The sequence below is a fragment of the Pristiophorus japonicus genome, chromosome 8, assembly GCF_044704955.1.
Source record: "Pristiophorus japonicus isolate sPriJap1 chromosome 8, sPriJap1.hap1, whole genome shotgun sequence".
NCBI lineage: Eukaryota > Metazoa > Chordata > Chondrichthyes > Pristiophoridae > Pristiophorus > Pristiophorus japonicus.
Window position 1 is genome coordinate 97532073 of NC_091984.1, and position 14192 is coordinate 97546264.

The 14192-nt window shown below is 43.9% G+C and overlaps 1 protein-coding gene across 4 annotated transcripts in view; it reads right to left on the reverse strand.

The window, feature by feature from the left end:
- Nucleotides 1-14192, reverse strand: part of dhx9 (DEAH (Asp-Glu-Ala-His) box helicase 9) — a 96313-nt gene that overhangs the window by 10196 nt on the left and 71925 nt on the right. For all 4 annotated transcript variants that reach the window (XM_070887140.1, XM_070887141.1, XM_070887139.1 and 1 more), the window contains 2 exons: nt 12822-13051; nt 9733-9848 (listed from right to left, as the gene is read on the reverse strand). In XM_070887140.1, coding sequence (XP_070743241.1) covers nt 9733-9848; nt 12822-13051 — 346 coding nt within the window. The remainder of the gene's footprint in view (nt 1-9732; nt 9849-12821; nt 13052-14192) is intronic.

A 14192-nucleotide genomic window follows, 5' to 3' on the forward strand; every position in this document is an offset into this window, starting at 1 on the left:
TTCAAAAAAAAACTAGCAAGTTTCCCCATTCTATTTGTTGAATTTGACGCCATGCAGCCGGTCTTTTAGCTTCGGGGGGGGGGGGGGGGGGGGAGGGGGATGGAGCCGAAAAAACAATGCCCACCACCTCCCCCTTCTGCACATGCGCAAAAAAAAAACGAACATTTTTTACGTCATTGCTGTGGGCGCATATGCGCAGTAAAGAGCCAGTTGTGCGTGAGAACTTTAATTCTCATTGGAAAAATCTGAGCTGCAATACAAGATGCAATGTGGCTCAAAGACCAAAATTTACAGGATGAAGTGGGGGCACTGGTTACTATAATTGAGCCCAGATGGCATGAGCTGGATACCAGCAGAGGTCACATAAAAATTTCACCAAAAGAAATGAAGAAATGCTGGAACCAATTTGCAGAAGATTACTGTGCAACGGTGACCACCTCGAGGTCTGGAGGCCAGTGCAAAAAGTAGCAGCAGGATCTTGGTCAAGTAGTTAGTGTAAGCAATATTTTCATTTATTCAATGGAATTGCAATTGTAAATGTGACCATCTGTATATGTCCCACCTAACAGAAAGACACGCTCTCTAAAAAGTTATATTTTCATCTTTGCAGAGGAAGGTGGCACAAAAAAAAGGGAATGAACACGAACAGGAGGCGGCCCGGAAAATCTGCACCTACTGACACCCTTCGAAGACAGGGTCGCTGCTTTGTTGGTTCCTGCCTGGAGAAAAGCAACCACCACTGCACAAGCTGGACCAACACTTATGGGAGAGGGTAAGTCCTGCAAGTTCTACAGTTTGGCTTTGCAAAAACTCAAATACTGCTAAATGTTAAGTACTTCGCAGGCTAGCCATGCTGGGTTCCTGGGGATGTCTCCGTCAGCTACGCTCCGGTTGATGCAATGTGCTATCATTCACCGTGATCCTTCAAATGAGCCTGCTGCCTGCGCTGTGTGCCTACTCCTGCCGCCCTGCCACCTCCTCTGCTGCGAACCATTTGTCAGTCTGTTATATTTTGCAGAACTTCAGGCCAAGCATGATGAGGCTAAAGCCGAAGCAGGGATTCAGACGCGGACGAGCCTGAAGAGGAGAACATCTTCCAATCGCACCTTCCAGACCATGAGGGTGAGGGGGAGGAGGAGGCGATGAAGCCCACACTGTTGTACTCACTCTGGAGGAGGTGCAGGTGCCGCCCATTGAGGCGCCAGGTCCTTTCCCGAGTGCTACGAGTGTTGGTGGGACATGCCATGGTTTCTCAGAGTCCGAGGCTGGGAATTCCAGTGGAGTGCAGCGAGGCACACCCAGGGCCCCATTGTCCGAGGCTGCGGGTCCTAGTGGGATGCAGCGAGTCACACCCAGGGTGTGAAGAGGGGAAGGAGAACTTGACAGCGCTCTGCTGAGGTGCAGGATCCAACAGATGTGGTTCAGATGATGGCAATGAGTGCGGAGCGCATTGACCTTACACGATCACTCCTGGACACCATCAGTGGGGTGGGTGATGAGGTATCAGGACTGTTGGGAGAAGTAACAACACTCTCATGAAAAATGGGAACGGTGTCCGGGAACATGAGGGAGGGAATGTCGCAGGTAGTTGAAACACTGTCAGGGCACATGAGGGAGAGAATGTCGGGAGTTAGCTGCTGCAATAACGTAACACACTCAGACCCCGTGGCCATTGACAGAATCAACTGTCACTCCAACTCCAATTCCCAGACCAGTCTCTGAAGAGGCCCAAGCCGGGCCTGCCACATTACCGCCTGCCGCCACCTCCCCCCCGTCCCCGCATTACCCAAGATGTTCGAAAGAATAAGCTTGGTACCAACCCGAGAAATGCTGCGCCACTGTCTGTGGGCAGAGGTGGAGTCAACAAGACCAAGTGCAGTGGGCGGTCTTAGAAATAAGGTGGAGGAGAGATGGGAGCTCGAGGTGCGTGGAGAGGCCGATAAAGGCCCAGCGGCTGCGAGAGGCGGTGGCAGATCGGAGGCGGGAGCAGTGTTGGTGAGGCCGATAAAGGCCCAGCTTGTCCAGCTCCAGCCGGGAGAAAAAGCAAAGTAAAAAGGAATCAAAAGATGACGTCACAGCCAAAGGGGTAAGTGATTGGCAAGTAGCTTTTCTTTTTCTTTTTTATATCAGTAAGTAACCTGTTGCCAAATTAAGTGTATCTAAGGGTTAAGTCATGGCAGGAGAGCTCGGTCACGTGATATGCTCCTCCTGTACCATGTGGGAACGTGTGCGGGAAGTGTATCCGCCTCCAGCTCCTGACGGTCCGTGTTGCGGAATTGGAGCTGAGGGTGGATTTACTCTGGAGCATCCACGATGCTGAGAATGACGTGAGTAGCACGTGTAGCGAGTTGGTCTTACCGCAGATGAAGGGTCCACAGCCAGCTAGGGAATGGAAGACCAGCAGGAAGAGCAGTGCAAGGAAGGTAGTGCAGGGGTCCCCTGCGGTCATCCCCCTGCAAAACAGATACACTGCTTTGAGTACTGTTGAGGGGGATGACTCATCAGGGGAGGGCAGCAGCAGCCAAGTTCATGGCACCATGGCTGGCTCTGTTGCACAGGAGGGCAGGAAAAAGAGTGGGAGAGCGATAGTGATAGGGGATTCAATTGTAAGGGGAATAGACAGGCATTTCTGCGGCCGCAACCGAGACTCCAGGATGGTATGTTGCCTCCCTGGTGCAAGGGTCAAGGATGTCTCGGAGCGGGTGCAGACATTCTGAAAAGGGAGGGAGAACAGCCAGTTGTCGTGGTGCATATTGGTACCAACGACATAGGTAAAAAAAGGGATGAGGTCCTACGAGACGAATTTAAGGAGCTAGGAGCTAAATTAAAAAGTAGGACCTCAAAAGTAGTAATCTCGGGATTGCTACTAGTGCCACGTGCTAGTCAGAGTAGGAATCGCAGGATAGCACAAATGAATATGTGGCTTGAGCAGTGGTGCAGCAGGGAGGGATTCAAATTCCTGGGGCATTGGAACCGGTTCTGGGGGAGGTGGGACCAGTACAAACCGGACGGTCTGCACCTGGGCAGGACTGGAACCAATGTCCTAGGGGGAGTGTTTGCTAGTGCTGTTGGGGAGGAGTTAAACTAATATGGCAGGAGGATGGGAACCAATGCAGGGAGAGAGAGGGAAACAAAATGGAGACAGAAGAAAAAGACAGAAAGGAGATGAGTAAAAGTGGAGGGCAGAGAAACCCAAGACAAAAAACAAAAAGGGCCAATGTACAACAAAATTCTAAAGGGTCAAAGTGTAATAAAAAGGCAAGCCTGAAAGCTCGGTGCCTCAATGCGAGGAGTATTCGGAACCCAGGAGAGGGCTCTGAGCTAGTTAGAGTGGGTGAGAGAGCTCAGATGAACAGGACCCCAAGAAAGAATGCAAAAGGTAGGAGGCAACAGAGCAGAGTAGCACTGGGGTTAAGTGTAAACCACAAGGTGATAGGAAGGGACAATATGTATGAATATAAAGGGGCTATAGGAGGGGTCAAAACTAAAAATCATGGTTTAACAACTAGTATTAAAACACTTTACCTAAACGCACGCAGCATTCGAAATAAAGCAAATGAGTTGATGGCACAAATCATTACAAATGGGTATGATTTGGTGGCCATTACAGAAACGTGGTTGTAGGGTGGCCAAGACTGGGAATTAAACATACAGGGGTATCTGACAATTCGGAAGGATAGACAAGAAGGGAAAGGAGGTGGGGTGGCTCTGTTAATAAAGGATGATATTAGGGCAGTTGTGAGAGATGATATTGGCTCTAATGAACAAAATGTTGAATCATTGTGGGTGGAGATTAGAGATAGTAAGGGGAAAAAGTCTGTGGTGGGCGTAGTTTATAGGCCCCCAAATAATAACTTCACGGTGGGGCGGACAATAATCAAGGGAATAATAGAGGCATGTGAAAAAGGAATGGCAGTAATCATGGGGGATTTTAACCTATATATCGATTGGTCAAATCAAATCTCACAAGGTAGCCTGGAGGAATTCATACGGGATTGTTTCCTGGAACAGTATGTTGCAGAACCTACAAGGGAGCAAGCTATCTTAGATCTGGTCCTGTGTATCTCCTAGTAAAAGATCCTCTTGGAATGAGTGATCACAGTATGGTTGAATTTGTAATACAGATTGAGGGTAAGGAAGTAGTGTCTCAAATGAGCATACTATGCTTAAACAAAGGGGACTACAGTGGGATGAGGGCAGAGTTAGCTAAAGTAGACTGGGAATACAGACTAAATGGTGGCACAATTGAGGAACAGTGGAGGACTTTTAAGGAGCTCTTTCATAGTGCTCAACAAAAATATATTCCAGTGAAAAAGGGCGGTAAGAGAAGGAATAACCAGCCGTGGATAACCAAGGAAATAAAGGAGAGTATCAAATTAAAAACCAATGCGTATAAGGTGGCCAAGGTTAGTGGGAAACTAGAAGATTGGGAAAATTTTAAACGACAGCAAAGAATGACTAAGAAAGCAATAAAGAAAGGAAAGATAGATTACGAAAGTAAACTTGCGCAAAACATAAAAACAGATAGTAAAAGCTTTTACTGATATATAAAACGGCAAAGAGTGACTAAAGTAAATGTTGGTCCTTTAGATGATGAGAAGGGGGATTTAGTAATGGGAAATGTGGAAATGGCTGAGACCTTAAACAATTATTTTGCTTCGGTCTTCACAGTGGAAGACACAAAAACCATGCCAAAAATTGCTGGTCACGGGAATGTGGGAAGGGAGGACCTTGAGACAATCACTAGGGAGGTAGTGCTGGACAGGCTAATGGGACTCAAGGTAGACAAGTCCCCTGGTCCTGATGAAATGCATCCCAGGGTATTAAAAGAGATGGGCGGAAGTTATAGCAGATGCATTCGTTATAATCTAGCAAAATTCTCTGGACTCTGGGGAGGTACCAGTGGATTGGAAAGCAGCTAATGTAACGCCTCTGTTTAAAAAAGGGGGCAGACAAAAGGCAGATAACTATAGGCCGGTTAGTTTAACATCTGTAGTGGGGAAAATGCTTGATGAAGAAATAGCGGGACATCTAGATAGGAATAGTGCAATCAAGCAGACACAACATGGATTCATGAAGGGGAAATCATGTTTAACTAATTTACTGGAATTCTTTGAGGATATAACGAGCATGGTGGATAGAGGTGTACCGATGGATGTGGTGTATTTAGATTTACAAAAGGCATTCGATAAGGTGCCACACAAAAGGTTACTGCAGAAGATAAAGGTACGCGGAGTCAGAGGAAATGTATTAGCATGGATAGAGAATTGGCTGGCTAACAGAAAGCAGAGAGTCGGGATAAATGGGTCCTTTTCGGGTTGGAAATCGGTGGTTAGTGGTGTGCCACAGGGATCGGTGCTGGGACCACAACTGTTTACAATATACATAGATGACCTGGAAGAGGGGACAGAGTGTAGTGCAACAAAATTTGCAGATGACACAAAGATTAGTGGGAAAGCGGGTTGTGTAGAGGACACAGAGAGGCTGCAAAGAGATTTAGATAGGTTAAGCGAATGGGCTAAGGTTTGGCAGATGGAATACAATGTTGGAAAGAGTGAGGTCATCCACCTTGGGAAAAAAAAACAGTAAAAGGGAATATTATTTGAATGGTGAGAAATTACAACATGCTGCGGTGCAGAGGGACCTGGGGGTCCTTGTGCATAAATCCCAAAAAGTTAGTTTGCAGGTGCAGCAGGTAATCAGGAAGACGAATGGAATGTTGGCCTTCATTGCGAGAGAGATGGAGTACAAAAGCAGGGAGGTCCTGCTGCAACTGTACAGGGTATTGGTGAGGCCGCACCTGGAGTACTGCGTGCAGTTTTGGTCACCTTACTTAAGGAAGGATATACTAGCCTTGGAGGGGGTACAGAGACGATTTACTAGGCTGATTCCGGAAATGAGGGGGTTACCTTATGATGATAGATTGAGTAGACTGGGTCTTTACTCGTTGGAGTTCAGGATGAGGGGTGATCTTATAGAAACATTTAAAATAATGAAAGGGATAGACAAGATAGAGGCAGAGAGGTTGTTTCCACTGGTCGGGGAGACTAGAACTGGGGGGCACAGCTTCAAAATACAGGGGAGCCAATTTAAAACCGAGTTGAGAAGGAATTTCTTCTCCCAGAGGATTGTGAATCTGTGGAATTCTCTGCCCAAGGAAGCAGTTGAGGCTAGTTCATTGAATGTATTCAAATCACAGATAGATAGATTTTTAACCAATAAGGGAATTAAGGGTTACGGGGAGCGGGCGGGTAAGTGGAGCTGAGTCCACGGCCAGATCAGCCATGATCTTGTTGAATGGCGGAGCAGGCTCGAGGGGCTAGATGGCCGACTCCTGTTCCTAATTCTTATGTTCTTATGTTATGTTCTTTTCTATTGTTATTATTATTGTTACTATTGTAATTGTTCTCAAATTAAAAGTTTTTTGTAAATTATGTAAATTTACAAGTTTAAAAGTTTGGAAGTGATCTTAAAGTTTTCAAGTGATCTTAAGAGTTTGTAGGTGATCTTAATTGAAATCTTTAAAGTTTGATACAAGAATATTTTTATTAAAGTTAAGTACAAACAAGTGTTTGTTAAACTTTTGAATAAAATATATTTTAAATTATAACTGAATCATTTCCATTATTTGTTCCATTATTAACACAACATTAGGGAACAGGTCCAAACAGTAAACATGGTCAATTTGGAATAGTTGCTGCTGAGCTTTCAGGCAGCAAAGCGTTCACGGATGAGCTGCTGATGCAAGGCTCGAGCAATCGTTAAAGGGGCAGGACGGCCTACCCTCCTCCGCCGTCACGCTCCGGGTTCAGGTAGTTGCATGGCTTCCTCGGCCTCCTCCTCATTTGCATCTTCATCTTCCTCCTCATCACCAGCCACTCCCACCTCAGGTGGGTCTTCTATTACCAGCTGCTGCTCCCTCATGATGGCTAAGTTATGCAGCATGCAGCAGGCAACAGTGAACTGACCAACAATCTCGAGAGTATTGCAAGGAGCCTCCGGAATAGTCCAGAAATCAGAAACGCTGCTTCAAGATGCCAATGGTCCTCTCTATTATGCTGTGCGTCGCAATGTGTAACATGTTGTATTCCTGGTCAGCTTCCGTCCGGGTTACGCGTACCCTTTGTCTCCCAGCAGCCAGCTCTGCCATTCTGGCTGCTGCTGAAACATGGCAGATATAGCACTCTCGAGTAGGATGAACACATCATGGGTGCTCCGAGGATGACATGATGCAATGTATGTTGTCACACATGAGCTGCACATTAATGGAGTGGAAGCCTTTTCTGTTCCTGTACATCTCGGAATCCTCCAAAGGTGCTCGCAAGGCAACGTGGGTACAATCAATGTAGCCCTGTACCTTTGGGAAGCATGCAATCCTGGAGAAGCCCACAGCCCTTTCACACATTGCCTGGGTGGTCCTGGGGAACTTTATGTAGTCATTTTTCCATGCATATAGTGCAGCAGTCACCTGCCGAATGTAGATATATGTTGCATGTTGAGAAATGGCGCACACAGCCCCAGTTGTGGCCTGGAAGGATCCAGATGCATAGAATGAAAGTGCAGCTGTAACCTTCACTTCAACTGACAAAGCAGTCCTCCTGACGCTTCTAGGGTGCAGGTCTGCTTTTACTAACTCACAGATCTCAGTTACAACTTCTTTGCAGAAACACAGCCTTCTCACACAGTCTGCATCACTCAGGTGCAGGCATGAACGCCTGTCTCAATATACCCAATGTGCGCAAGGCCTCCTGCCCAGCACTCTCTGGGCTCTGAGGTTCCTCATGCAATGACGTTGAATCAATCATCTCCTCCGCAGCATCATCGTGCAGAAGGCTTGCACGATGTATGGCATTGTCAGTATTGCCCCCATGATTAAATTGTACCTTTGCAAGAAACTCAAAACAGCAGGACAAGCTTCTTGTTCTCTCTCTCCCCAAGGTCGACACCCTAGTATGGACCACACCCAGGTCTGCGCATGCGCATTAGGCTTGCTTAGAACGGGAAGCTAGGTATGCATATGAGAACATTTGGGGCAATCAGGTCTAATGCAATTCTTTAATTTTATATATTTTTTCCAAAGTGCCTCCTACACCAACCGAACGTCTCCTCACCGGGCTCAAGGATCGGCCGGCAGAATCACTCCCTCGCCCGGACACACGGGCTCGGCAAACACCGCCACCCCCCCCCCCCCCCCCCCCCTACCAGGCTTCTTTTGATATGTAAGGGTTCTCATCCCTTCAGTTCGGCTTCCAAGTGGCGTTGCACATTGAAAAAAATCCAAAATTAAAGAATTGCATTAAACTTCCATTTTCTGCGTTTTAAGTTTGAAAAAAATCAAGCTTCATGATGCATATTTAATATGTTCTTGACTCCCTCCAAAACTTCGCCTCAAAACAATGACATCTTTTTAATGTGCGCTGGTTTTTCTTAAATGCCCAGAAGGTTTTTTAGGAGTTGTCACATACGCCATCCTAGGTAAAATGTAAGTTGGCCAAACTTGCAGAAATGTGAAAAACTGTCCTAGACATCACGTTGCGCCCCCTATGACGCAAAAAAAACAAACCTAAAAAAAATCGTAACTGACTGAGTTACGCTGGCGCACAATCTTTGGGAAAACTTGGATATTTTAATTTAGGCCAAAAAAAGCAGCGCGCATCAAAAAAACGGCACAGATCACTGGGGAAAATTGAGCCCTACACAACAGCAAATACCAATACGCGTAAGACCAATGGGAGACATATTTTATTGCAGAACACTTAAACCTACATGATATAGCTTTTCTAAGGTGGCCAAACTATAAGTAACAGTTTTTCGGGAGAACACAGTTAAAAGTCACAATTGGCAAGATCAGCATTTTTTCATCTCCAGATGTTTCTGTGATAAGTTGCATGTTCCAGTGCAGACTGAGCCAACATCACTGTCACCAATGCTCCAGGAAGCAGCAATTATTCATAAAACCCAAACATCTCTTTGTAGAGTACATACCAAACTTGATTTTTAAAAATAGCTTACGTATAAGATTATGGAAGCATAAAAAGGTGACAAACCAAGGATATAGAAATGTTTTGAGTATCTTAATGAGAAAATCCCTTCATCTTGCAAACTATCAAGGAGAACATATTGTATTTTTATTAGTGAAAAAAACATGTGACCAGATGTCTGCTTGGCTCAGATATGAAACGTTAGCCCATTGCAAATGATTCATATATCACAGCCAAAACATAAATACTTCTAGATCATGAAAGTCTCTAATGGCACCATTTAGTCACTGAACACTTCGTTTGCAATAACAGGAACAGGTTATGTGGACATTAGTTTAATTACTACCACGGTGTTCTACCAGGACGAGTATCACTTTTAAGTCAAACACAGTGAAGTTCAAGTTAATAGGAATTATCTATTCAATATCACCTTTCAGGAACAGATAAGATCCAAAGGGGTGAGAAAAGCACATACAATACTTCACTGGTTTTTATCAAGAACCAATTAAATGGGCTGCATCACAAATTTTAAATCAGTGATCATGTAGTACCCCACACACTTTTACATTATGTTACTCAACACTGCCAAATGGTGTTGAATTATCACAAATGTTGTCCATCATCATGGTTAGACACAGGACAATTACAATTAATTCATGCACAACTGTCAGATTGAAATGATTCTCAAGCACTAAACATAATTGGATATTAAGCTTTTACTGAAAGTAAAAGGAGCTTCAAACTTTCTTACCATTCATCCATCAAAATAATTTCTCCATTTGCTGTCACTTTCTTCGAACCATAAAAGAGCAGTTGGAGAGGACTAACTAAAGTCATCGCCTTGGCAGATACAGCCCGAGTTCGAATCTGAGGAAAAATATCCATCCATTCAGTAATTGGTCAAGCTGATGATGTTCAACACACACCTTTTTTTGTAAAACTTCATTACCATAGCAAACTTGTTAAATTTTTAACAAATTAGGTTTGAATGTGGCTGTACAATGTTGCCCGGCCATGCCTAAGTATCTGATGCAACAACAAATTAAAAACTGGTATCGAATGCGAATCTTTCCAGGCGCCCAGTTTGAAGTCTATTGACTTTAATATAAACCAATTTAAATAAAACTTGAAGCAACAAGGAATTAATTTAAATACTCTGAAAATTCAACTTTATTCACATTCAGTACACCATTTTGAAACACTTTGCGCTTAACAATCATAAAACATGCTCTGATTGCAACTTGCTTTGGGGAGTGGCTGGGAAATAAAGGCCAATGCAAGAGGGATCATTTGTATTAAGCTGTACCGTAGAAAAAAAGAGTGGCATTCATGATTAAATTTTCTCTACTCAACGCTGTGATCTCAGCTTGGCTGGGAGTCGGGACTCTATAACTGATCCTAGTGCCCGGATTGAACAGAGCCCAGGAATCAAATCTGGGACCAATCTCTTCTGTATTGCTCAGCTTCAAACATCTTAACCTTATATTCAATAAGCACAAGAGAATAAATAGGTGACTGATTTTACTCAGTCGGCTGGCTTGTCCCTTTGATTAACACATGTAACTGATTTCAGCTGTAACAAATTATTAAGAAAGGGAAGATAGACTATGAAAGTAAACTAGCACAAAATATAAAAACAGATACCAAGAATTTATATAGGTATATATAAAAAAAAAGTGGCTAAAGTAAATGTTGGTTCCTGAGAGGACGAGACCTGGGAATTAGTAATGGGGAACATGGGGATGGCAGAAACTCTGAACAAATATTTTGCATCAGTTCTTACGGTAGAGGACACTAACAATATTCCAACAGTGGATAGTCAAGGGGCAACAGGGGGGGAGGAACTTAACACAATCACAATCACTGAGGTGGTGGTACTCAGTAAGATAATGGGACTAAAGGCAGATAAATCCCCTGGACCTGATGGCTTGCATCCTAGGGTCTGAAGAGAAGTAGCGGCAGGGATTGTGGATGCATTGGTTATAATTTACCAAAATTCCCTGGATTCTGTTAAGGTCCCAGCAGATTGGAAAACTGCAAATATAATGCCCCTATTCAAAAAAGGAGGCAACAAAAAGCAGGAAACTATAGACCAGTTAGCCTAACATCTGTGGTTGGGAAAATGTTGGAGTCCATTATTAAAGAAGCAGTAATAGGACATTTGGAAAAGCAACATTCGGTCAGGCAGAGTCAGCATGGATTTATGAAGGGGAAGTCATGTTTGACAAATTTGCTGAATTCTTTAAGGATGTAACGAACAAGGTGGATAAAGGGGAACCAGTGGATGTGGTGTATTTAGATTTCCAGAAGGCAGTTGACAAAGTGCCACATAAAAGGTTACTGCATAAGATAAAAGTTCATGGGGTTGGGGGCAATATATTAGCATGGATAGAAGATTGGCTAACTAACAGAAAACAGAGAGCCGGGATAAATGGTTCATTCTCTGGTTGGCAATCAATCAGTAACGAGTGGGGTGTCGCAGGGATTAGTGCTGGAACCCCAACTATTTACAATCTATATTAACGACTTGGAAGAAGGGACTGAGTGTAACGTAGCCAAGTTTGCTGACGATACAAAGATGGGAGGAAAAGCAATGTGTGAGGAGGACATAAAAAAGCTGCAAAAGGACATAGACAGGCTAAGTGAGTAGGCAAAAATTTGGCAGATGGAGTATAATGTTGCAAAGTGTGAGGTTATGCACTTTGGCAAAAAAAAAATCAAAGAGCAAGTTATTATTTAAATGGAGAAAGATTGCAAAGTGCTGCAGTACAGCAGGACCTGGGGGTACTTGTGCATGAAACATGGCAGGTGCAGCAAGTGATCAGGAAGGTCAATGGAATCTTGGCCTTTATTGGAAAGGGGATGGAATATAAAAGCAGGGAAGTCTTGCTACAGTTGTACAGGGTATTGGTGAGACCACACCTGGAATACTGCGTGCAGTTTTGGTTTCCATATTTACGAAAGGATATACTTGCTTTGGAGGCAGTTCAGAGAAGGTTCACTACGTTGATTCCGGAGATGAGGGGGTTGACTTATGAGGAAAGGTTGAGTAGGTTGGGCCTCGACTCATTGGAATTCAGAAGAATGAGAGGTGATCTAATCGAAACGTATAAGATTATGAGGGGGCTTGACAAGGTGGATGCAGAGAGGATGTTTCCACTGGTGGGGGAGACTAGAAGTAGAGGGCATGATCTTAGAATAAGGGGCCACCCATTTAAAACTGAGATGAGAAATTTCTTCTCTCAGAGGGTCGTAAATCTGTGGAATTCGCTGCCTCAGAGAGCTGTGGAAGCTGGGACATTAAATAAATTTAAGACAGAAATAGACAGTTTCTTAAACGATAAGGGGATATGGGGAGCGGGCAGGGAAGTGGAGCTGAGTCCATGATCAGATCAGCCATGATCTTATTGAATTGCGGAGCAGGCTCACGGGGCCGATTGGCCTACTCCTGCTCCTATTTCTTATGTTCTTATTTAAATATCCTGCTTTCCCCGAGGGTCTAATGGACTCTCAAAGAAAAAGTAGCACACCTACATGACTATGATCAAACTCATGTCAGATTCACTGTTCTTCACACATGAATTTTAGCTTTTTGCTAAATTATATCCGACCATATTTTAAAGAAAAATAGCATGGCGGGTGAAAAGAGAGTGAATAACAGTACAAATAGTATACAGATCCCACTGTGTTTTTAAGTGGTCTCAAAGGTTTAGTAGAAGGAGCTACGGAGAAAGTAGCAGAAAATAAATTAATTGGAAAACTATGATCTGCGAGTTCAGGTGTCTGAAATGAAATAGCTCTTGGGCTGTTTTGGACACTAAGGAGCTGTACATTACTCACCTTTTCCCCAAACACAAAAAAAGGGGAAGGATACTTTGTATCTTGGTTGCTGAAAGGACAATTGACAGAAGACTTATGGATAAGTGCATTACGCCCCTCTGTGGTTAAGATCTTTCTTTTTTCCTTGTGGTAGCAGACATTGGGATAAAGTCCAAAGCAAAGAAGTGAGATAACCACATCAAGATTATTATCTGGTCCAGTATTGTTAAATACTTGTGTCATCAGGCACTCTGTTTAGAAGGAAAAAGAGAAAACATTGCTCAGTATTCAAAACATTGAGAAACAGCATATATTCTGTTTCAATTAACATCTGCTTCAGAGGTCTGCTCAAGACAAACATTCCTAGTATGTAAACAGAAACAATCTATTCTAGTTCTGCATTGTCTTATCTGCCGTTACGGAGTACGAGTCTCAACTCTGCAGATGCAAAATAAACAGAATGCAGGGTCATGCATTTCACAACTTACTATTGTGCATGGACTTCTATATAAACCTCGGCAATTTTTATAAATCACTGGTTCAGCCTCAGTTGGGAGTATTATGTCCAATTCTGGGCACCACACTTGGGAAGGATGCCAAGGACTTAGAGAGGATGCAGAGGAAATTTAATAGAATGACAGTGGAGAGGCTATAGAAGCTGGGATTGTTCTCAGAGCAGAGAAGGTTAAGGGGAAGTGTTCAAATTATGAAGGGTTTTGGAGTAAATAGGAAGAAACTGTTTTCACTGGCAGGAGGGTCGGTAACCAGAGATCTCAGATTTAAGGTAATTGGGAAAGGAACCCAACAGGAGATGAGAATTTTTTTTAGGCAGCAAGTTATGATGATCTAGAAAGCACTGCCTGAAAGGGAGGTGGAAGCAGATTTAATAGTAACTTTCAATAGGGAATTGAATAAATACTTCAAATGGGACTGGACAGGTTAGATGCAGGAAGAATGTTCCCGATGTTGGGGAAGTCCAGAACCAGGGGACACAGTCCAAGGATAAGGGATATGCCATTTAGGACTGAGATGACGAGAAACTTCTTCACTCAGAGTTGTTAACCTGTGGAATTCTCTACCGCAGGGAGTTGTTGATGCCAGTTCGTTGGATATATTCAAGGGGGAGTTAGATATGGCCCTTACGGCTAAAGGGATCAAGGGGTATGGAAAGAAAACAGGAAAGGGGTACTGAGGTGAATGATCAGCCATGATCTTATTGAATTAAATTAAATTGAGCTAAATTAAAAAGTAGGACCTCAAAAGTAGTAATCTCAGGATTGCTACCAGTGCCATGTGCTAGTCAGAGTAAGAATCGCAGGATAGCGCAGATGAATACGTGGCTTGAACAGTGGTGCAGCAGGGAGGGATTCAAATTCCTGGGACATTGGAACC